The sequence below is a fragment of the Oryx dammah genome, unplaced genomic scaffold, assembly GCF_014754425.2.
Source record: "Oryx dammah isolate SB20612 unplaced genomic scaffold, SCBI_Odam_1.1 HiC_scaffold_27, whole genome shotgun sequence".
Lineage (NCBI taxonomy): Eukaryota > Metazoa > Chordata > Mammalia > Artiodactyla > Bovidae > Oryx > Oryx dammah.
The window spans coordinates 24,943,924-24,969,571 of record NW_024070211.1 but is presented as its reverse complement, the minus strand read 5'-3'; the positions used below and the strand labels follow the sequence as shown (position 1 = coordinate 24,969,571).

Genomic DNA, 25,648 nt, shown 5'->3' with positions numbered 1-25,648 from the left:
CTGCTGCTGCTAAGTTGCTTCAGTCGTGTCCGACTGTGCGACCCCATAGAAGGCAGCCCACCAGGCTCCCCCGTCCCTGGGATTCTCCAGGCAAGAACACTGGAGTGGGTTGCCATTTCCTTCTCCAATGCATCAAAGTGAAAAGTGAAAGTGAAGTCACTCAGTCGTGTCCGACCCTCAGCAATCCCATGGACTGCAGCCTTCCAGGCTCCTCCATCCACGGGATTTTCCAGGCAAGAGTACTGGAGCGGGGTGCCATTGTCTTCTCCGCCCTGCAGTGCAGACTTTGACTATTTACAGGATGCATGTTAAGAAGAATTAGAGCTCAATGTGGACCATGAATAGAAAGTTAAGTTCTTAAAACTGGAGCCTTGTGAGACAAGGGAAAGCCATACAAAGCCAAACCCCTTTTTCCTTTTCCACACCTGTCTACATGGCATGCAGAAGCCAGCAAGACAAGCGAGGATGTAGCTGGAGTTTCAGCTGGGATGTTTCTTCCCTGTACCCACTCAACACACTTGCTGGTCCTGCTCTCTTGCTATGACATCAGGGTCCCTGTGGATGGAGCACAAGCCAGATTCTTTCCCACTGGAGAGTTTCAAAGAATGTCAGTGCCTCCTTAACACACACAAAGCCAGCCTTAATGTGTTTGGGGTGGGGTAGGGTGGCAATTGGTACTGCTGTCATGCCATCAACCTGCATCTGTGAGCCTGAATAGGAGCTGAGCCTCCTGGACTTCCAGTCTAGCGTCTGTCTCCTGGGAACTAGACGGATGATGCCGTGAGAAGGGAAACTGCATAGGGCACACTAAACCCAGATCATTTTATCATCTAAACTAGGTACCAATAAAAATATTTGGCTGGAAGACTTTTTCTTGTGGGGGGAATAAAATCACAGCTTAACATAAATTTGTTACAAAGCTAGTCCATCAATTCTGCTGCCATTCAATTGGTATTAGTATTTTCATCAGGGTATTTCTGTTTTATCTCAGACATCATAGTTTTTTCACTGATATTTAAAATACCCATCTTCCATGTCTCTACCTGTTCAGTCTTTCCTCTGGCTTCTTAAACATATGGAAGAGAGTTATCTTTGTCTACTAGTTTGATCAGCTATGTCATTTTTAATTCTTAAAATTCACTTTCCTCCTTATTGGTTGTATTGGCGACTCCACCTGCCTCATAATTTTTTATTGGATGCCAGATACTGTGAAGTTGAGATTCTTGGATGCTGGGTATCTTGTCTGACTATACATATTCTTAAGCTTTGCTCCAGGACGCAATTCATTCCTTGAAAATAGTTTTGATTCTTCTGGGTCTTGTTTTTAAGATTTTTTAGGTGGAACTAGAGTGACATTTAGTCTCGAGTTGTTCTCCCCACTCCTGAGGCAAGGCCCTTCTGGGTACACTCCCCATCACGGTTTCTGAAGTTTGCTAGCTCTACGCCTTGCCAATGTGGTATTCAGGTACCTAAGATAATACCAAATGTGGATGTTTATAGTCTTGTGTGCTTTAGGGCAGGTTTCTTGTGGTCCCTAAGACTGTTGTTTTAGGGGGAGGCATAGGGAAGTCGACTGGAGCACTGCTTACTACTGCAGAGTTGGAAACAACAGAAGATTCATCAACAAGCATAGCTGCCCAGATTGTGGACATCCACACAAGAGACTTTTGCATGATATAAAAGAATGAGGTAGGTCTAAAGGAAGGTACTGGCCTGGAAAAATGGGGCATATTAAGTGAAATGTCATGAGATTACACTATGGAAAGTAGAAGCCAAAACTTGTTGCAAACCAGTAAGCAGAGCATGACCCCAGAACTGTGAGCATGTATATGGGTCTGACTGTTCAAACTAAGGAAAATGTCAGGAACAACATAAACTAAATCATTAACAATGATTAGATAGAGGATTGCAGGAGGAAGGGTAGATTAGCTTACGCTTACTTGGATGGTCTTACTTGGTATAGTTTTTTAAAGTAGTGAAGAGTTCTTAATTTTTTGTCTTTTTTAGTATGTTATATATAAAAAACAAAACATTTTAAAAAACGTTTGGATAAATAGGTAAATAACACAAAACACTCAGATGTGGGTGCCACGTCCCTCTTACCAGGTGTCACAAATCCACTTATTGCCGTGTGACTTCTGGGCAAATTATTAATCTCTCTGAATGTCAGCTGTTCTCAGGGAGAATCCCTATTCTAATTCTGACCTACAACTGTTAAACCAAAGAATTAATGCGTTGAGACAAAAATCACATGTGAAAATACTCAATAAACTAGAATGCAGGAAAATCAGGCTGAAGAAATTATCTGTAAACTAGAACAAAAATCAGTTATATCTAACTTCCCTTTTAATATGAGGGCTCCCAGTTTTTACTAGGCAGGTGTGTCTTCTCCAGTGAAAGCTTTCTGGCAGGCAGTGCCCACAGACTGCTCTGGCTCCAGTTCGAAACACTAACAGGCACAAGTATAAGACCATCTTGCTGTGGAGCCTCGACTTGTAAGTGAAGGTTCTCCATCTAATGTACCCAATACTGTTTTTCTTCCTACTGCCTCCTGCTTCAGAGGGCAGGAATGCCACATGGTGGCTGGGGTTGACTGTTCCCCTTTCCTGCTGGGATACACAATTAGGTATCAGTGGCTGCCAACAGAATTGATGGTACACCCACTTCAGCAATGGCTATCCTGACTCACAAACCCTGACTGCAATCAGTGAACTTGAAACTGGGAAAGAATGTCTCAAGAATGGTAGTGGAGCAGTAAGCCATCACAAGCTGACATGCTGATTCTGAAATTCGTGCTCTCCTACCCTAAGCATACATCTGCTGGTGTTCACATCAAAATACAAAAGTTGCACTAACTTTCGTCTCCTAGCTTTAATGAGCTATAACCTATTTAACTACTAATACCACCTTATTTAAGGTACAGATATTGATTACCCCAAACCCGAGATAACTCTTAATTCTTTGCAGTCCATTTCCCTTCCACAGGCTCCAGCCAATCAATCTGCCTTTGACTTTTCCAGCTCTTCATATAAATGCAATCACATGTAGTCTTGTGTCTGGCTTCTTTCACTTAATGTAGTGCTTAGAGAATCATTCATGTTTTGAGTATCAATAGTTCATTCCTTTAAAAAAGGAATGTGACGTATTTTGGGGCTGTGATGTATTCCATGGTATAAATATATTTATCTGTTCATCTGTTTGTATCCAGTCATCTGAATAACACTGCTGTGAATAGCCACATAAAACTCTCTGTATAGCCATAAGCCTAGTAGAACAGCTAGATGGCAGATGTATGTTTCATGATGTAACACACTGCCAAACTATTTTCCAAAGTGGCTGTACCTCTATACATTCCCACCAGCCACACACGGCAGTTCCAGTTGCTCCAGTCACACCAACACTTGCTACAGTCAGTTTTTAAAAATTTTAGCCATTTTAACTTTATTTGCATTTCCCTGATGACTAGTGATGTTAAGCATCTTCTCATGTGCTTATCTTCTTTAAGAAAATGTGTGTTCAAATCTTTTGTCTATTTTTAAAAATTGGGTTGTCAAGTTATAAGAAATTTTATAGATTTCTTGCTAGATATAAACCCTTTGAAGAGCATTATTTTTTATGGCTGTACCTCACTTCATTACTGAAAATGTGAGGATGTGCTTACAACAGGATTGGGAAGGAACCGATGACAGTCTGTGTGTTCATAAACCTTGCTAAGTTGGACACTGCTGCCCTGATTCATGGTAGGAATATGGTCTCAGTATTAGGTGCCACAAAAACTCCATAAACATAATTTCTGTCTATCCTTGTTAGCTATTTCTATGGGGACTTTTAGAGTTTTAGTTTATTTTGTTTCATATCTCATCTTGGTGGTAATTAAGAACTTTTCTCAAACATTTCATCTAGCTTTTGAAATACATGGTACCTACTGGAGGATTCTAGATCAAAATATTAAAGTAAGTTAGGGGGTAAGACAAGGCAGACTGGCAGAAGCTTAGCTTCAGAAGAGAGATCTAATACCTCCCTATAAAATACGACAGAGACTACTAGCTCTATTGAGTATTTAAAACCATGACTTTATAACACTGACCACTGTAAAATGTGGGGCCTAGGGCAAAAGTAAGCTTTATGCTGTTTAACATTCACAGGGCCCAGGTACCAGTGTCTCCCTTTAAACTCTTCTAGCTGTCTCCACGTATCCACGCTCAAATATTTTGAATATGTGTGCATTTTTCTTTTAAATGACTCCAAAGGCTGTAACTACTAGACCATCACCGATTCCTAAAGGTTTTCTAAAAATGCTGTTATATTATTGTTTCCCAATGATGAACACACATCAAATGTCAAAAAATAAAAATCCCGAGTTGACCTCAAACGTGTGCTCTGATCAGCTCTCTCGTTTCATCAGGGCAAAGAACGGGATCCCAGATTGCAGAAGTGATGGTGATGGCAGAAGCTCTGACATGTGAGGAACATTCCTGATTCTCTGGACTGGCTCTCCCGCTGGCCTTCACAGACAAGGCAGCTTCACACAGACACCCCATGTGTGTGGTACAAGCTGGCTGGTCGTGGGAATGGTATTATCACCCACGGAGCCAGACACTGCTTTCTACTTTATTCAACATCAATGCACAAGCGGACTTCCTGTGGGGACAACTAAAGGGCATCCAGGAGAAGAGAAAGACCCTCAGGGAGACAACCCCACAACAGAGATTCATCTTCACAAAAACGGCTCAATGTTGATTTCCACGCAGGAGCAGGGCATGGTCAGCTCGAACTTGGTGATAACGTCAGGATGAAGGACTCCCAGCTTCCCGATGCTCTGACCCCGGGCAAAGATCTCCGCACATCGCCCGGGGAAGAACACAGGGCCTGAAAGGCAGGGAGAGAAGAATCAGTGCTTCTCCGGGAGAAAGTGTCAAGACATTTAACACCGAAAGCTTGCTAGTCGCCTTTAAAAAATAACTATTCTTTAAACTCCTGGCCATGAAACCACAGTGCTCCCTCGCACTTTCTGGTCTTAAAAAGAAGCATTTTCTTCAAGATACGTTTATAAGGGAAAGGTTAGGGGCAAACATAAAAGTGGGGACCCTGTGTTTTTATTGCAGTGGTCCAGATAGGATGAAGAGGAGGAGACTGAAGGAGCGGAGCTGGGAGGAGACGGGGTGGGGGGTGGGGGGCGGTGCAGACGAGGAACTGCTCTGAAAGAGGACAAAGGGAAAATGAAATGGAAGACCAACCCCCACTGTGCCTGCGAAGAACCTGTTCTGAAACAGGTTCTTCATAGTAATGCTTGCTGGATGCAGAGTCTACACTGAATTCACGTACTGTTCAGGACAGCACTCTTTTCTACCTCATTCCACAGAGAAACACAAGCTGCACTGTCCTCGGCAGGCGCAGGCCTTGGACCAGAATGTGACCCGCATGCCTGTGGGCAAGAGAACCTTCTGAGAAGTTCTGGTACATCTACTGTAAACCGTGGCAAAGGCTAGCCCCAACACAGGGCTGGCCTGACCCCTGATTTACTCAAGACAGGCAGAAAGTTCCGTTTTCACTCGGGTGCCAATGACACAGATATGGCTGACTAACCCAGAAACAGTTCTTGAGGTTTAAACAGCTAAAAGACGAGCAGACAGACACCCAGGCCCCTGCACAGTCATGTTGCAACGCTCCACGTTCTGCTGAGGGAAAGCAAACGCTGACTCGTTTCTCTCACCACCAGCTTGAAAATGGATCAGGTCCACAGCTCCCCACTGACTCAACCAAAACGTCTACTCGTATGAACTATAAAAACACTGGGCCACAAGCCTCCAGCCTGCTGCTTCTGAGCGAGTGCATTATTTATGAAAGAGTAGACGGCAGTCTCTGCTAATGGCTCCAAGGTCAGGACAATGAAGAAACGCAGAACTGGTGTGTGTCGGGGGGGAGTTACCATCAAGTCAGAGTCTGCTAGAGACTTAGGAAGGGAGGGTGTTTGTTTCCATTTCTGAAAAACATTTTAACTATCATTCTTAAAGAACCCCAAAGCAACCCAGCTGAAATATAAGGTGGTCTGCTTCTCATATCTCCCCAAACTAAGTAATTCTGCTTTACTATTAAAAGCAAGAATTTCAATGAACTGCATTTGAAGTTCATAATGGTTTGGCTGTGTGCATTAATCCACACTTGGAGAGAGGGGTCACACGAAATAATACAGAAAGCATACTCATTGATAATGTACAGTCTTAGTGACATACGAACACTGTTAAATCTGACAAAGATTGCATGTTTTAATTCTGTCAAAATAAAAATCTAACTTAAAAGACAAAAACAGGCCAAACGAACTTAAGTTTGACTTTGCTGGCAGTCCAGTGGTTAAGAATCAGTGCTCCCAATGCAGGGGACATGGGTTCAGCTCCTGGTTGGGGAACTAAGATTCCGCATGCCATACAATGCGACCAAAAAAAAAAAAAAAAAAAAAAAGACCACCCCCTCTCACACCAAATAAATCTTCAAATGACAAGTTTTTAGAAGTGTTGGTGGTGAGCAGTATAACCAAGAATTGTAGAGTTACAACCCTTACATAGAATTCTATCTGAATAAACTACAGTATCTAAAAAAGCCTATTTTTAAAGGCCATTCAGAGAGGAAGTTTTGAAGAACTTTCCTGACAACCTTGCTATGTTTAAGAATCCTCACTATACCAAAATCCTTCCTTTTTATCTGTCTTCCAATTCCAATTTGATTGGATCCATTTTAACTGAAGCATAAAACCAAACTATTTTAGAATCTAAGCCAGATGTGCTGTTCTACAATGTTAGCAAAATAAAGCCCGAGAGATAAGAACTTTGAATTTTTAGTTCATAAAACAACTTTTCAAATCAGCGCTTTTTTAAGCACAATTTCAGTGCCGTTCTTCTTTAGCTAGCAAGCATGACAATCCCAGCTGGCCCTCTCTCCAGAAGCTGGCACTGAACTCTACTGGAGCTCACTAACTGGTTAAAACCTTGATCAAACAAAAACATTCATATCACCAGAGAGAATGCTCCTCCTTTCCAAAGAAAGGCAAAAAGAACTCAAAACCGTATCATGCATTATTTCAAATGTATCCAAGTGTGGGAACATTGTCAATGACACCAGTATCAAAAGTCTCAGCCTCCACAACTGCCTGGGGTCAGAGGGCCTCCCTGCAGAGGGGCTGCTGCCCAGTGCGGGGCTCCCAAGGGGATCCTCCGCCCTCATCCAATGCCGATCCTCCCCTGCCCCTCCACACGTAAAAACTAAACCCAATGGCGGGGTTTCTGTATAACTTCACTGTGTCGAAAACCGTTTTAAACCGTGAGGACAATTTTCACTTTTCTTGCCCTTTTTCATGTTTAACAAAGTCTTACGATTTTTTGATTGATGGCTCTGTTAAGTTAGCGGAAGGCTGAAGGCCTCTTCTTCTTCAGACATAAATTGAAAGGCACACAAAAGTGCCTTCAAGTTTGTAAGGGGGACAGGGAGACACTGTACCACCTGACTGATGCTGTATGTGAACCAGACATACTGAAAGAAAATTTCAAGTTACTAGAACATAAGCATTTCTTAGTGCTTTTAAAAAAAATCTTTATGGTTCAAACCAAACTTTGCAGGCAGAAGTGAATGGCTTCAAAGAAGGGCGGATGAGAGAGAGAAATGCTTCACTAACAACAACAAAAAAAGTGAACACACCCCCGCTAAGGCAGCAATTAGGGCCCGGTTCAAAAATAGGCACGCCTCCTTCATCAGCAGGAGGGGTGCTCAGCACATCAGTGCACTCCAGCCAGGACCCAGGCAACCTGAATCAGTCTTTCCAGAAGTAAAAAAAATCACATCTGAATGGAACCTAAACATGGGTGTAAGCTTATGAAAAATCAGACCTGGATGATAGCCGGAGGCCCCTTTTATCTCACCGGCAAACAAAATTATTTTTGGAGAAAGAGAAGCCTACTGTGTCTAGAATCATAAAGTTGTTAAATTCAAGTAAAACCGTGCTGCCTTGTGAAGGGGGATTCTGAAACGTGAATTCTACAAACTGCCTTCTTTTAATCATTCATTTAAGCCAGAGTTCCTGGTTTACTGTTGTACCAAGGTACATAAATACTACAATTTTCAACCTGTGCCCAAAACCTCTCCAGCCAAAAAACCTCTCAGCCCAGTTTTCTACCCAGTTCTTTATACTGATTAAACCCTCAGCTTTGATGGTATCCATCACAGCAAAATGGCTTCCAACGGAAAAACAATTTGGGGAAAATGAGTGTTCTCTGTTGAAATACATGTGGAAACCCACACAAAAGAAACGTCAGTTAAGCACAAACAAGAATTTAATTTCCAGAACTTAGTGGGGTGTAAGTAAGTCCCTTAATTAAAGCTTTTGTAGCATCTCCTCCAGGTCTGTAATTGTCTCCCTGCGCTGAAACGGCAGGACCACTGTGAGGACCTTGGGGGAATTCTTGGGCCAGTAATCCGGCACAGCACCCAGTCTTTAGCACATTTTCTGGCTAATTGACCTTCAAAGAGTTTGTGAGCTCCCTCTCTTGCTCGTTGCCAAACACCTTTCACAGTTTCTTTTTGCCCTCATTTTTCTTTCGGAGTAATATTATAAGCCCGAAGTTTGGATAAGCTTGACTCATAGAGTTTATTCCTGTAATTCTGTGAAGCATCGGAAGCAGAAGCTTAAGGCGGTAACTGAGCAGACCCCTAATCTGAAAGCTCCTTGGTGTTATCAAGCATGAAGCTCTTAATTCCTTAATCTTTAACACCCCCCTGCCCACCCACCACCCCCCTGCCCGCCATCGACTGTTTTCAACTAATTCATTTGGTACTTTATTTAATCCATCTCTAAAAATCACCTACTTATACAGTTTTACTTTTCCCTTTCTTCACATTACTAGTATATGCTTTGAGGTTCACACCCACATATTTTAACTGCTGCCAATCTGGTATTTTATCATTCAAATTTTCCATAATAAAAAGAACAAAATTAAAAGGAGGGTGAAGAACACTGGAGAAGAAATGCCAGTGTATCATACATATCACAGCAAGTAACAGAAGCTATTATCATGAGCTTTAATAAAAATAACCATCCATAAGCCTCTGAATTCAGGGACAAACACAAAATGCAAAGTTATATAGATAGAGTAAGCCACTGGGCGAAGAGAAAGCGTTTTAAATCTGTTCTAAATGACTATGTAAATAATATAGGATGGGAGGAAGGAAAACTCACTTAACAGGCTGACTCTTGGGCCAGCACCCACCCAAACCCAATCCTTGCCATCTACCAAGTCTCTAATTCTAATACAACTAGATATATATAAAATTATCCAGTCAGTGGTCCAATAACCCGGCCTAGGAAATCACACGAAAGGAAAAAAAAAAAGAAAACCCAGTGTTCTATTTCTGGAGTGAAACTGACAGACTGGGTGACAGGCCAAGAGCAGAATGAGGCTCTGATCATAATTTTTCACGAAGGACTTTTTCCTGGTTTCCCCCCAGTTTTTGATAAGGTAGTAACTATGACTGACTATGTTGTGAGCACATCAACCTCACTCTCCTTTTCTAAATAATTTAAAGGAAAAAGGAAGACAAAATATAGGGCTTAAGAAAACTGACCACATACTTATGTGAGCAAGGTATCATTCTTAAGGGTGGTGGTTCTCAAAGTTTTAGAACCAGGAGTTTTTTTGTTTTCTGGAGTGCCTCAATGCAATGAGGGACCACCCAAGGGGGAAAGGCACAATATAGGTAAGACATTAACTCATAAAAAGAAAAAGGTTTAGGAGCATCAGGAGGAAAAATTGCCGTAACTACCATGATATAAACACACACGTTTAAAGATCTTAGTATACTCCAGATTGGAAGAAAAGTTCTCTGCAAAGACCATTTAATTTGTAAGTGGAGACTAAATAATTTCCAGCTGGTAATATAAAACACCCACTTTGCCCAGACATACAGAAGTCTTCACCTTACATCTGATGTGAAATATTTATGGCACCTAAGGTCTTTAAAGAGAGGGGGCCTAATCCCTTGAGTGTAATGGCTATCTTTCATCCCTTTCTGAAGATCAAAAGAAAGAAAAGCCCCTTACACAACTTTACAGTGCTAATCCCAACACACCTGCAGACATCATTAACCCTTAAGTCGTAGGCAACTGGACAGGAGAGCAGTGCTGGGCCCACTTACCTCCATGGCACGGGCTCAGAGAGGGAGCCTGTGCTCACAGTGACATTTTATCAATCAGTTCAGTTCAGCCACTCAGTTGAGTCTGACTCTTTGCAACTCAAAGAACTGCAGCACGCCACGCTTCCCTGTCCATCACCAACTCCCAGAGCTTATTCAAACTCATGTCCATTGAGTTGGTGATGCCATCCAACCATCTCATCCTCTGTCGTCCCCTTCTCCTCCTGCCTTCAATCTTTCCCATCATCAGGGTCTTTTCCAATGAGTCAGTTCTTAGCATCAAGTGGCCAAAGTATTGGAGCTTCAGCATCAGTCCTTCCACTGAATATTCAAGACTGATTTCCCTTAGGATTGACTGGTTGGATCTCCCTGCAGTCCAAGGGACTCTCAAGAGTCTTCTCCAACACCACAGTTCAAAAGCATCAATTCTTCGGTGCTCATCTTTCTTCATAGTCCAACTCTCACATCCATACATGACCACTGGAAAAACCATAGCTTTGACTAGACGGACCTTTGTTGGCAAAGTAATGTTGTCTGCTTTTTAATATGCTGTCTAGGTTGGTCATAGTTTTTCTTCTAAGGAGCAAGTGTCTTTTAATTTCATGGCTGCAATCACCATCTGCAGTGATTTTGGAGCCCCCCAAAATAAAGTCTGACACTGTTTCCACTGTTTCCCCGTCTATTTGCCACGAAGTGAAGGGACTGGATGCCATGATCTTAGTTTTCTGAATGTTGAGTTTTAAGCCAATTTTTTCACTCTCCTCTTTCACTGTCATCAAGAGGCTTTTTAGTTCTTCTTCACTTTCTGCCATAAGGGTGGTGACATCTGCATATCTGAGGTTACTGATGTTTTTCCCAGTTATCTTGATTCCAGCTTGTGCTTCATCCAGCCCGGCATTTCGCATGATGTATTCTGCATATAAGTTAAGTAAGCAGGGTGACAATATACAGCCTTGACATACATCTTTCCTGATTTGGAACCAGTCTGTTGTTCTATGTCCAGTTCTAATTGTTGCTTCTTGACCTGCATACAGATTTCTCAGGAGGCAGGTAAGGTGTCTGGTAGTCCCATTTCTTTAACAGTTTGTTGTGATCCACACAGTCAAAGGCTTTGGCACAGTCAATAAAACAGAAGTAGATGTTTTTCTGGAACTCTTGCTTTTTTGATGATCCAACGGATGTTGGCAATTTGATCTCTGGGTCCTCTGCCTTTTCTAAATCCTGCTTGAACATCTGGAAGTTCATGGTTCACATACTTTGAAGCCTGGCTTGGAGAATTCTGAGCATTACTTTGCTAATGTGTGAGATGAGTGTAATTCTATCAACAGGGCAGGGCAAAATCTGTCCTGCAAATAAGGACTGAGTCCTATTGGGCTTTATGCTTAAAAAGGAAATCAGCAAAGTCCAGATTACCTAGCTTCTAACTAATGGAGAAATGTCTTCAACAAGGAACCATTTTTTTTAATAGATCACCACAGTCGCCTTATGACTAAACATTTAGAATCATGACTGCAAAATTTCCCAGTTTTATGTAGTATAAGGAAATTTATCATTTATTTCCATGGCTATCACCTTTTGATATTTGTCATTTTATTTACTTTTTTTTTTATTACAGTGTAACTGACCTACAACACTGTGTTAGTTCCAGGGGCACAGCATGGTGACTCAATATTTCTATACATCACAAAATGATCACTACTCTTAGAATCTATTTTAAAGTCTAATCTTAGCTATGTTTCTCTCATACATACCAAGGAAAGACTGGGGGGCTGGAGAAGGGGGTGACAGAGGATGAGATGGTTGGATGGCCTCACCCACTCAATGGACATGAGTTTGAGCAAACTCCAGCAGACTGTGATGGACAGGGAAGCCTGGCGCACTGCAGTCCATGGGGTCGCAAAGAGTCAGACTCGACTGGGTGACTGAATAACAACAAAGTCAAAGAAACAGATCCAGCATGGAGTCAGGTTTCACTCTTCCCTGGTACAGCCTTACTGCTGAGCGCTCCCAAGGGAGAAGGAAAGCAGATGCACAGAGAGGCTAGGCAATGCAGGCAGCTGACCTGGAAAGACAGCTCCATGCTGGCACCTCGTTCCAGTCTTTGTGAAGGTCCTCCTAGCCTGGGTGCCCGAACTGCCCCTGAATTCTTGGCAGCAAATCCCCCATGTCTTTTACTTATGACCTGAGCAACTGAACAAAATTCTAAAATAACGCCCTCATCCTATATCTGTCTTGCACTTAAATCATTTCCCCCCAAATTTTCACATTTCTTACAGGTTCACAGGACAGATACAGAATCACAACTTCAAAAATAAAAGGTATAGATCATCCTGCTTCCCAGGATCAATAAAATGGGTCTTTCCAACTCTTTCATCTGATAAAAACTGTTAAAGGACACCAAAATATGCAGAATTTATTACTTTCTCCACAGTTATAATCAAAGAATAAAAACAACAATAAAGAGACTATTTTATGCTAATTAAGGAAAGACTGGAAATGTTGTGTATTTGAGACTGTATCTATAACTTCACAGTTAGTTAACTTTTCAATTGAGACTTTTGGCAAACATGGAATAAACATAACTTCAAGCATGCCATTAGGACAGATGTGCTGTAGTTTCAGAATTAAATTTCAGCTGACAAGTAGGGCATGCAAGAAGAGAAAGAAGACAATAATGAGATTGTGAAAACAAAGTACCCTACTTTCGACTCATCTTCCATCCCCAGTAAAGGGAGTGACTCGGTCCCAATGCAGCCCTGGCCAAGCCCCCAAGGACAAGCAAGTTACAGATGGAAAAAGCAAAGCACAAAAAGATTAGTAGACCTGCCCGAGGCAGGCAATAGTATAGGCCCAAGAGTGAGCACCTCAGTGTGTGGCCTGAGGCACAGAAGGCCTAATAGTGTTTTCAAACTTTTGGTCAAGCTGTCCACTTCCTGTGTGCAAACTTCTTCTGGTTTAAAATTAAATAAACAAACAACAAATAAAAGACCAACAACCCCTAGCCTTAGGACGTAATAACATATGCTCTGCAATATTATTAACATAATACGGACAAACCTAGAGCTTTTCCAAGGAAAACGGCACTACGTAAGAGTAAGTTTCAGATTCCTGAAACAAGGCTGGAATAATTTGAGTGGATAAAGAAGCACCACACTAACACCATCTAAAAAGGGGAAGAAAGTGTTAGACCCTGTGGCAGAGGCTACTTCTGACACATTTAAACGCCTGCAGAATCTTAAAACTGGAAATGACCCTGGCAGTGATTTTGTCCATGTTTATCTCAGATATGAGAAAATGGATACCAAAGAGGTTAAAACCAGCCAGCCAGGTAATAGTTAAGCTGAGAACCCAGTTCCTTCTTGAGTCTGTGACTTTTAGCCAAAGATGACTTTCTGAAGGGCAGATCTAATATCTACCCTGAGGGAACTCGGGATTGATCAGCCATTCCAAAATGCTTTCCCAAGTTCTTAGTCTGTCTCTCCTTGTACAGACAGGACAGATACTATCATTCCCATTTTACAGATGAAGAAACTGGCACAAAGGGATTAAGTCCTAAATCACCTGGGCTAACACTACAGAAGAACCTGACCCAACACACAGGAGTTACTATTACTATAACCCATCACAGTTGATACCTCACTGGCGATCATGCCCCCTAGGGCCCAATAAAGTATATTCTTCCCTTGCATTTTAGTAAGAATTTGTATCATCTTAACATCGGCTTTTCCAGCTTAGTTTATATTTACATGTTTATCACATTCCATTATATTTATATGTCATTTGCCAAACTGTTTTTCAAGTATTTAATCTTGGCAGTGTTTCCAGTTATTCATTACTACAAATAGGGTTCTTGTAACATATATGTTATTAATACTTCTTGCCCTTTCTTCACCAAAGGTAGTACCACACAAGTAAAACAATGCTAATTACTGTATAGTTCATTACATATCAAAATGTTAAACGAGGGACTTCTAGCCATAGTAGGACCAACAAACCACGAACTAAATATAAGATTATACTGATGGGTGGACAGCATCACTGCCTCAATGGACACGAGTCTGAGTAGGCTCCAGGAGTTGGCGATGGACAGGGAGGCCTGGTGTACTGCAGCCCATGCGGTCACAAAGTCAAATACAACTGAGCTACTCAACTGAACTGATCTTGTTCTGTACAACATTGATTTTTTAAAAAATTGTCCCTTGTATAGTACCAATTACTTCTCTTTTTTGGTGGAACCGAAGGGAAAAAAAAGCATCAAAGCACTCCAGGAAGATAATTCTAAGGGAGAATCTTTGCTCAGAGAATACAATTCATAAACAAGCTAGGACCCTTTGGGAATTAAGAGAATGAGCAGAAAACTTTGTCTTCTGGAAGAAGAATATCAAGGTACAGTGGCTGTGATAACACACTGATAAAACAGCTACTGATGAATACTCGGCACATCAAAACTGGTCTCACGGAACAGGAAATAGGAAGTTCTAGAGACATTCAGAGCAAGGCATTTTATCTTCTATTTTTGCTCAACTATTTATTCTTTATGGCTGGCTTCAACATCACTCAAAATAAAAATACTGTAACTACAGTCACAGTTTACTGTTTAACGAAAGGCAAATAATTAATTAACGTCTATCTATTTGCTGATGCTTCCCTTGTGGCTCAGATGGTAAAGCGTCTGCCTGCAATGCAGGAGACCTGGGTTCAACCCCTGGATCGGGAAGATCCCCTGGAGAAGGAAATGGCAACTCATTCCACTATTCTTGCCTGGAAAACCCCATGGACAGAGGAGCCTGACGGGCTATAGTCCATGGGTTGCAGAGAGTTAGATACAACTTAGCACCTAAACAACAACATTTGCTAATATACTGGGCCATGTTGCTGTTTCCCACATTTCTGCTTTCCCTTGTTCCTAAACATAAGGAAGTGTGTGCATGGCTGTCAAACAGGTGTTTCAGAAGGTGGAGAGAGTTTTTTTATTCCACTAAATTTGGCCCACCCTTTTTAAAGCTAATAACCTAACATTTCCATAAAGGGACCAAATTTTCTCCTTTTACAATGAGAAAGCGCTAAAAATTAAAGCAAGTTCATACTGGTATGTATCAACTGAACCTCAAGTCAGATCCTTTCTTGAAATGAAATTTTCCTTTTTTAAAAAAAGGCAGAATGTTTACAGTGAGAGTCCTAGAGGGGTAGGAAGGAATGGAAGAAGGAAAAACTAAGACACAGGATGGGCCACCAAGGCTTTAAGTGCTGGAGGGCTGGGGTCTGAAGACAAACCGCCCACCTCACACGCAGCCTATCTGGCCTCGAAGAACCCCCGGCAAGATGATGACATTCCTGACCCCGACCCACGACCAACCAGGGCTGGTGGGTGCTTGGAGATGTTTCTAGGAGGGGGACAGGTTGTCCAAGTCACCCAAGTGACTATTACACTTTATTTCTCAAGAGGGGGAGACTAAACCACAGCTAATGAACACTAAGGTAAAGCAAACTAATTCATCAAGATCTAAACCACAACAGGGACCTGCCTGAATGAAGTCAGATTGTCTGCCTGTCATTTATAGAAAATTATCAGGAATGCTTTAAATGAATGTTAATCTGTGGGATTCCAGCAATGATATAATATATAGAAGTCTATCTCTCTAAAGGTAGCCGAACAGGGGGACAGGAGAAATGCGCTGACAGATGAAAGAAACTCCAGAGAAGACAGATATTAATAGATACCTGATTAAGGTTCTGCTTCCATACTGCCCCAGAGTCCACAGTAAAATATGCATTTCTCATTTTTAAACAAAGCAGACTCCGAATTAATATGAGATTTACAAAATACCAGCACAAGCATTGTTCAAGGCTTCTACAGTCTTGCCTGTTAAAAATACTAGGAAAATAATGGTCAAAATGTACTTTATTGTAGGCTATCTTCTAAATACAAAAAGAACTGAAGATAAAGCTTTAAACTGTTTCTAACAATTATATTATTAGTAATAATAACTATTATTCTGAATAAAGATGGATAGAATAATAATATAAATTCATCAGGAACCAAGATTTTCAATGTGAAAAAAAAAAAAATCTTATAAAGATAAAGCCCAACATATTAAGTAAAAATCCTCTAATCCTAAATATAAACTGGAACTGTCCATATGAAATCAATGCTTTTCTTTAAAAAAACAGGATTTTTTTTTTTACAAAAAGGTTTTCCTCAGCTCTGCATTTTAAAAAGTCCTAGAAACAAAGACTCACTCAGTAGCAATGAGCAACCTTAGCACCTAGGTTGTGATCTAAATTTGATTTCTCACTAAAGGAAACCAGGGCCACTTGGCAATATAGCTGATTCCAGGTCTGAGGCAGAAACTATATGAGATGAGCCCAGAAATATATCTCCTATATTATAACCCACTTCCAAAAAAGCACCACCATATATAACTACTTTCTCCCTTTCACTTTAGTAAGAGCCTCCCTGCCAAGAAAAGTTTCTCAAGACTTACAAAGTCCTCTCCCCACTTCCAGAATAATCTAGCCCTAAAGGGGCCAAGGAAAGCAGAGATCCCCATTCTTGGGGTGGGCACTGGGTGTCAGAGCTACAGGGGGCAGGGAGGGCATCCACAGATGAGAGGGGGAGCCCCAAGTGGGAAGGCACAGGGCCGCTAGAGTCTGAGAGTGAGTGATGAGCTGGGCAGACACTAAGGGTACAAGAGAGGGTTCAGTTACAAACAGGGGCAATGAGCAAGTAAGTGAATAAATGACAAATCATGGGAACTGGGTTTTTCACTCTTGGAGAAGTGAGGTACAAATACTCAAAGGTAGAAAACTGCAATGAACCCTAAGGTGTTGAACTGGAATGGAGATATTAATATGGGCTTATGGTTTTCAAAACACATAGATATAGGAGTAAATCAGTAGATACAGGTATGTCTGTGTGCACCTAGAAGCCTAAATCTTGGCTTTCAGACACCACTCCCCACTAAAAGGAACCAGGATGGAGAAATGGGACAATGGAAAGTTCAAGATAAGCCTGGAATATCCTCTTATGCCCAAAGCAAGAGTGTGCTAACAATAATAAAGAATAATAGGAACATGTAAAAATGACACAGAAGCCAGCTTGAAGGTATTCCCAGTGGCCAAAGTGAGGACAACATGAGCATCAGAATAAGTAATGGGTTAAAAGACACTGCTCCTTGGAAGAAAAGCTATGACAAATCCAGACAGTATGTTAAAAAGCAGAGACATCACTTGGCTGACAAACGTCCATCTAGTCAAAGCTATGGTTTTTCCAGTAGTCATGTACGGATGTGAGTTGGACCATAAAGAAAGCTGACTGTTGGATGAACTGATGCTTTTGAACTATGGTGCTGGAGAAGACTCTTGAGAGTCCCTTGGACAGCAAGGAGATCAAACCAGCCAATCCTAAAGGAAATCAACCGTGAATATTCATTAGAAGGACTGCTGCTGAAGCTGAAGCTCCAATACTTTGGCCTCCTGATGCAAAGAGCTGATTCACTGGAAAAGACCCTGATGCTGGGAAAGACTGAAAGCAGGAGAAAGTAGTGACAGAGGATGAGATAGTTGGATGCAACTCAACGGAAATGAGTTTGAGTAAACTCCAGAAGATACTGGAGGACAGGAAAGCCTGGTGTGTTGCAGTCCATGGGGTCACAAAGAAGCAGACAGGACTGAGCGACTGAACAACAACAAAATACATTGGATAAAATGGGAAATAATGAATCTGTACTGAGACAGATAAACATATAGGAACACTGATTAGAAACAGAACATTTGCATAATTTCAATGCTCTTCTCCCCAAAACGCTTATTAATGAAAAGGGAGAGAGGAATAAGTTGACAATAAAGAAACCCTTGATCAAGAGAGTCAAGTTGACTTCCTCAGCTGTGAGATAAACAGAAACTGGGTGCCACTGGCAGGAGGCACTGAGAAGACAGGACGTCTGCAACATCCTTTCAAAGATGCCTACTGGAATCTACTGGGAAGAAAACATCCGACAACCCCAACCTGAGGGACACACTATGAAATAAAAGTGTCAGGGTCATGAAAGGCAAGGAGAGACTATTCTAGATCTCTCCAGAAGGAGGCTAATGACATGACATGACAGCCAAAGGCAACAAGTGATTCTGTGATATAAAGGATAACTGATAAAACTTGCACACGATGTAAGGATTAGATGGGGTTAACATTAATATGAAAGATATTTTTCTGGTTTTGATGATTATATTTTGGTTATGGAGGACACAATGTCCTTGTTTGCAAGAAATACACAATAATGTATTAAGGGGTATAGGTTGGCAACTTACTCTTAAAACAGTTCAGAAAAAGTATTTTGTCTTGCATCTTTTTTTTAAAAATAAGCTTGTAACTGTTTCAAAACTTTTATAGAAGCTTTTGCACAGCAAAGGAAACCAGGAACAAAATGAAAAGACAACCTACCGACTGAGAAAAAACATTTGCAAACAATGTGACTGACAAGGGATTAATGTCCAATATATACAAAAAGATCATGCAACTCAGTAACAACAACAAAGAATAACCCAATAAAATTGGGCAGAAGACCTAAACAGACATTTCTCCAAAAACATATAGATAGCCAACAGGCACAGGAAAATATGCTCAACACTGTTAACTAGCAGAGAAATGCAAACCAAAACTACAATGAGGTATCACATCACATGGTCAGCAGGGCCATCAAAAAGTCTATGAATAATAAATGTTGGAGAAGGTGTGGAGAAAAACGAACAGGTACATCACTATGGAGAACAGTATGGAAGTTCCTCAGAAAACTAAAAGTAGAATTACCATATAATCCAGCAATCCCACTCCTGGGCATATATCTTAACAAAACTCTAATTAAAATAGATACATGCACCCCAATGTTCACAGCAGCACTATTTACAATGGCCAAGACATGGACTCACCCTACATGTCCATCAACAGATAAATGGACAAAGAATATGTGGCATATAAAGTCAATGGAATACTACTCAGCCATAAAAGGATGAAATAATGCCATTTGCAGCAACATGGATGGACCTAGAGACTATCATATTACGAGAAGACAGAGAAAGACGAATATTCTATCACATGTGTAATCTAAACAACAGTACAAATGAACTGATTTACAAAACCAACTCAGAGAGAAAGAAAACAATCTGATGGCTACCAAAGGGGAAGGTGGTGGGATAAACTGGGAGTATGGGATTAACAGATGCATGCTACCATATATAAAATAAACAACAAGGATTTACTGTACAGCACCGGGAACTATATTCAGTATCTTGTAAAAGCTAAAATGGAAAAGAATCAGAAAAAGACAAAAAACCCCAAAAAACCTGAGTAGTACAAATCACCCTAAAAACCATCTCAACTGTCAGGATTTGGGTCCCTGAAACTGCAAAATGAATTTCTTTTGCATCTCTTGGTATTTGGGCCATAGTCTTTTCTACAGAACAGTGGAGGCCAAGGTCTAAGAAGCAGGAAAAAAAGGAGTACATGGTGTTAAACAAAAAATACCTTTCTCTCTCTTTTTTGTCCAGCACATACAGTTAAACTGAAGTAACTCCAAAGTACACTGTAAGTCACAGCATGTACTTTCAATGGGGGATGAAAACTGGTTCTTGGTGGGGGAGGCAGGTATGAAAACAATCTTACATTACAATGGTTTAGAGACCCCCAAAGTTGAACCCTACTTAACAAAACTGTTCTCCTTAGTACTCAGTTCGTCTCACTGGCTTGTCTTGGGCTTCACGGGAGCAGCACTGGTGTGGAAAACATAGCTAATGTGTGCAAGACCAGTGCTCCATAACCACGGTGACAGATGGCTCAGGTCCTGTGACTGGAAGACTGTATCAAGTGCTCAACTTCGAGGTCATGTTAAGAGGTGACCTGCGTGTGCCAGGAGCCACCATAGGCTGCCTTGTGGATGTTGTTTATGTATGATTCTGAGAGCTTCTGCACACAACTCAGGCTTTGAGAATGAAATAAAAACAGTTTCTAATTTAAAGAGTTATTATGTAACACATCATTAAGTACATCAAGCGCTGCACTGAAAAAACATCAACATACCTGACTATCAGGGGCTTCCCTGATGGCTCAGAGGGTGAAGAATCTGCCTGCAATGCAGGAGACCTGGGTTCGATCCCTGGGTTGGGAAGATCTTGTGGAGAAGGGAATGGCTATCCACTCCAGTATTCTGGCCTGGGGAATTCCATGGACAGAGGAGCCTGGCGGGCTACAGTCCATGGGATCGCAGAGTTGAACATGACTGAGCAACTAACACTTTCACCTGACTACCAGCTAATGAAAAGTTATCTTCTCTTATCAAGGAAAAGTTAAATTCACTGAAAATACTTTTTAAGAAAATTTTCAAGTGTTTTACTTTCACTGGAAAAGTGAGTTTTGAATGTTTTTTTAAAAACTTTTGATTACAGTTATGTATTTAAATCAATCGCCAACTGGCATGTATAATTTGACACACTACAATTTATTCAAGAGTATAACATTAAATGGTATGCAGCAGACACAAAGTTAAAGGTTAGTAATTTTTTCATACAAGCTGCTAGGCTTGAAGGATCTCACTTCCCCAACCAGGGATTGAACCTGGGTCCCAGCGGTGAACGCCCAGAGTCCTAACTACTAGGTCACCAGAATTTACTAATTTAACTCTTGACTTAAAAGTACTTACTTATTCTTAACCCTGAACTGAATTTTAAAAATAAGGCTTATATTTTTTTATGTATGAAGCCCAGATATTCATGGAGTACATAATAAATATGCAATATACCAGCAGTATTAACATTTTCAGTTCAGTTCAGTCACTCAGTCATGTCTGACTCTTTGCGACCCCATGGACTGTAGCATACCAGTCTGCATGTCTGGGCTTCATACGTAAAAAAGTATAAACCTTATTTTTAAAATTCAGTTCAGGGTTAAGAATAAGTAAATACTTTTAAGTCAACAGTTAAATTAGAAAATTCTGGTGACCTAGTAGTTAAGACTCTGGGCTTTCACTGCTGCAACCCAGGTTCAATCCCTGGTTGGGGAAGTGAGATCCTTCAAGCCTAGCAGCTTGCATGAAAAACTACTAACATTTAACTTTGTATCTGCTGCATAGCTTTTAATGCTATACTCTTGTATAAACTGTTATAAATTAACATTTTATGGAGGGGCAATTAGGGAAAAAGAGAACTTGAGACACACTGTGTTTCAATAAGATCTATCAGGTAGGAAAGTGAGCCCACCAAGACATTCCAGAGACATGGCGTGCAGCACCCACCTCAGCACTGAGCACTGAGTCGTCAAGTGGGTTCCTCGGCTCACCAACAGCACGGGGTGTTGAGCACGCATGGAGAGAACTTTGCCTCATACATATAAGAGGGAGTGAGGCAAGGAAACAAACAAGCACGCTCAAGAACACAACCTCCCTCATGGTCCAGTGGTTAAGAATCTGCCTGCCAATGCAAGGGACATCCAGTTCGATCCCTGGTCCAGAAGAACCCCACATGCCTTGGAGCAACCAAGCCCAAGTACAGCAACTCCTGAGCCCACATTCTAGAACCTCCAATCAAAGTAAGAGAAGCCATCACAGCGAGAAACCCACGCACTGCAACTAGAGAGTAGCCCCTGCTTGCCACAACTAGAGAAAAGCTCTCACAGCAATGAAAACCCAGCGCAGCCAAAAAGAACACTTTCTATAAATAAATAAAAAGTAAAAATAAACAAAGGAAACTCAGGACTACGTGAACCATGATCACAGCTGAGGCTTTTATGAGCACCTTGGCCCCATGTCATCCTGCTGCTTGGATGTGGGGTGATCCCTGCTGATGCATTTAATACTGCGCTTAAGAAAGCCCACAAAGAAGATAACAAAAACGGCAGTATCTGAAAGCCTGCCTCCAACACCAAAAAAATAGAGAATCAGAGGATGCAAAAAAGCAGAGAATCACAGGATGAAGGACATTTTTTTACACAGAGTAACAAGGTCAGAAGTGTACAAACTTCCAAACATTTTTTCTTTTAAACTTGGTGCCTTAACAGTCTTTGTTGACAGTAACTAAAAATTTGGAGATGCCACAAAGATCACTCCTTCTTCCAGTCTAGACTTCTTGTATAAATGGGACTATAAACGAGACACTTTTACTCCAACAAACTGTTCAATATATACAATTCTCGTGTATTTCCAAGCTCATGTTATACTAAAAACCAGTGTGAAGACCGGGGAGACGTCACAATTTCACCCATATTTTTTTAGCATCTGCAATCTTTCCCAGGTGTCCTGAAAGAGGGAAAAGGTCATGACCTACAGGTCAAGTCAACGATTATTAGGTGACACTAACAGAAGGTATTTAAATACCCTCTATAAGTACATATGGTACAGGATTAAATGTGCCTATTACTTGCAAGGTTATTTTTCATTTCACAAAATGGATTCTGAGCAGCATGAAAATTAGAATTGTCAAAACTAAAGTACTAAAACTTCTGTTTTTCCATCTTGTCTCAGGTTAAACTGATGTTTTCCATAGATTTGTGAATAAACAAAACTGAAATAGTAACAAAGGGGAAAACATACACACACACACTCGAGTCAATGCAATCTTCTATAAGAAGTGATTTTCACCATAATTTGCCCAGGAACCACATAACTGTTGTAAACACAAAAATGCTGGGAATTTTCCTTGCCTAGAAGTGGTTTTTGAAAAGGACAAATGCATTTTAACATACATAATTTAGTTTGCAACAAACCACAAAAACTGAGGGAAGAAGTCTGAGAAAAAAGCATATACATATGCTGTAATGACCTGATCTGATGCCAGTGAAACACTATGAGATGTCTGAAGCACTCACAATGCTCTATTGTTCAGTCACTCAGTCGTGTCTGACTCTTCGTGACCCAATGGACTGTAGCCCACCAGGCTCCTGTCCATGGGATTTTTCCAGCCAAGAATACAGGAGTGGGTTGCCATTTCCTTCTACAGGGGATCTTCCCGACCCAGGGATCGAACCCACATCTCCTGCATTGGCAGGCAGATTCAAAAGGTTGAAGGTTTGCTTTCTTTTTTTCCACTCAATGGTTGCCTTTATTTTACTGGCAGTTTGACATCCTAGTTCCTTTTGTGTTCTTAACTGCCATGATGCTCAGCAAATAAAAACTATGTGAGACTAAGCGCCTATGGCTTCTACCTGTGGCTGCAGTCACAGGCCTCAAGAGTGCTTCTCAGAGACTCTGGGGAGGCAGAGGTCTGTTGCCTGCATCAAGCAAGGTTACATGCAAATGTCACCGGAACTCCCTGGGATCAATGTGATGATCAATGAAATGAGTCTCCAGATTTCTCTCACAATGGACAGGGCCAAGTTTCTTAAAGGGGAATCAAGTCTGTTCCCCCTCTGCCACCAAACAAAGCGGCACAAAAGGCAGTCAGTGGTGTTTGCTAGAATGGACAGAGGAGACTGGGTACTCCTGCCAGTGAACTGACATTAGCATGGCTCTCTGGTGACCAGACTTTGCTCAATTACAATGGCAGGGCCACCAGGGACTTTTAATTATTAAAAGGTAAACCATATGCCAGAGTAACAGAAGACAGTGCAGTGATCAAGAATGGCAGGAAACGGTAGCTCTTCATCTATTTCTACTTGACATTTTGATACTCGGAAGACCTTTTCTTGAAGCAGAAATAACTATATACAATTAACAATAAACCTGAGGAAACGATATAGCTAAACATGCCTCAGCAACCAAACTCCTGTGTAGAAATTTACTCAGGAGATAAATATACATGAAATTTTAGATGAAGAACTTATACCAACTTTACTGTTGACTTACTCTAACAATGGCCCTTCTTTAGGCTGGTTTCTTTAACCATTAAAAAAAAAAAATGGCAATCAGAAAAAAAGATTAAAAAAACAAAAAAGGGTAGTCATGCTTGTCATTAATCAAAATGTGATAAAACATTATAATATTCTGAGAGCCAAAGTAAATGCAGTGGTTACAGTTTATGAATGTAACTTCTGACACACACACACATACTCTCTCCAAACCAAAACAGACATCTATATATTAAAAAAAATAAGTATTGTCTTGATGCTAAAAGATATAAGGATTAAAATTATAATTTCACAGGTTTAGAATGTTAAAAATAGAACTTTAGCTTCTACCTTCATACAGCTTCTTAAATCAGTCTTCTCCTTGGTATAGTCTTGGCCAACATTCAAGTTCAATTCTTATTCTCACTGCTTTAAAACATACTATAACACCTTTCCACCATTCTCTTCCCCTCTACTCTCTATGCCATCCAACTTTCATATTGCTGTCAGATTAATCCCTTCGAAGTACAGATCTAATCATATCACTCACTTAAGGGCGAGGAAGGGAAGTAGCAGCAGCTTCAATATTTTCCAGTTAATTAGCTGAAATTCCTTATCCTAGCACTCAGGACACTGTGGTCCCAAGCTTCTTCCTTACCCTATAGTCAAATAGAACTGCACTAGGCCTTGTTTCCCATCATTTGTGGCTTTGCTCCAGTGGTCTGCCTTGCTTCCAATCTCTCACCTATTCATTCAAAAGCTCATGTGACCTCCCAGAAACTCACTAGTGTTTTCCCAGACACCCTGAAGAAGCTACACCATATCCCTCTCTGGAAACGTCAAGGCACTGGCCTTAGCAGCAAGGTGTGAGAGCTGGTGTGCAACAGTCATTCCCCCTGTAGGTCCCTTGACCGAATGACCTGTATCCTACTTACTCGGGTTTACTCATGACTGGGAGCTCAGATTCTTCTGAGAAACACCTCTAAGGAACTGACTGAGGCAGGAGAGTCATTATTAAGACACTGGTCTATGGCTTATAGAAACGTCATTAGTATAAATGTTACATATAAAAGTGTCATAGCCACAACAAATTAAGCTCCTGTGTTTCATGTCAGATCTTTGCAACCTTTCAAACAAGAAAAAAAGTCTTGTAATGGCACAATGTTTCAGTGAACAGATTTTTATCTAGCTAATCTCTATATGAAATATAAAATTTCTGAGAAGAGACTTTATAGAAGGTTTAAAAAAAAAAAAAGTGTGTCACATCAGCTCTCAGATTGCTGTTAACGTGGATGACCAGACCTTAAAGCAGAATTCTAGAAGCGTCAGTTGGTGAATGAGTACGGAAACCCACTATAAAGGCAGGCAACCTGGCCCTATGGACAGAGCACTGGGAGGCAGGAGCCCTGGGTTCTACACGTGTGACCCAGCACAACTCACTTAACCTGCCTGTCCTCGGCTCCCGCACTTGTCCAACTAAGGAACTGGACCTGATGAACTCCAAGACCCACTTCCAACACTTTAAAATTCTTTAAGCGTAATAATACATATCTTCACTGGATGACTGTTAATGAGAAGTGTGACAGAAAGCTGTAACTCCCTGCAATATGTGATCTTTCAATTTTATTTAAAAAATTTATGTAACTCCACAAATCTTCAACTTAA

At 41.1% G+C, this 25,648-nt stretch overlaps 1 protein-coding gene across 1 annotated transcript in view; it reads right to left on the bottom strand.

The window, feature by feature from the left end:
• Positions 1–2,031: 2,031 nt before the first annotated feature.
• The window catches only part of FARSB (phenylalanyl-tRNA synthetase subunit beta), a 71,237-nt gene continuing 47,620 nt past the window's right edge, over positions 2,032–25,648 (bottom strand). The window contains exon 17 of the mRNA XM_040228488.1: positions 2,032–4,869. Coding sequence (XP_040084422.1) covers positions 4,718–4,869 — 152 coding nt within the window. The 3' untranslated portion in view covers positions 2,032–4,717. The remainder of the gene's footprint in view (positions 4,870–25,648) is intronic.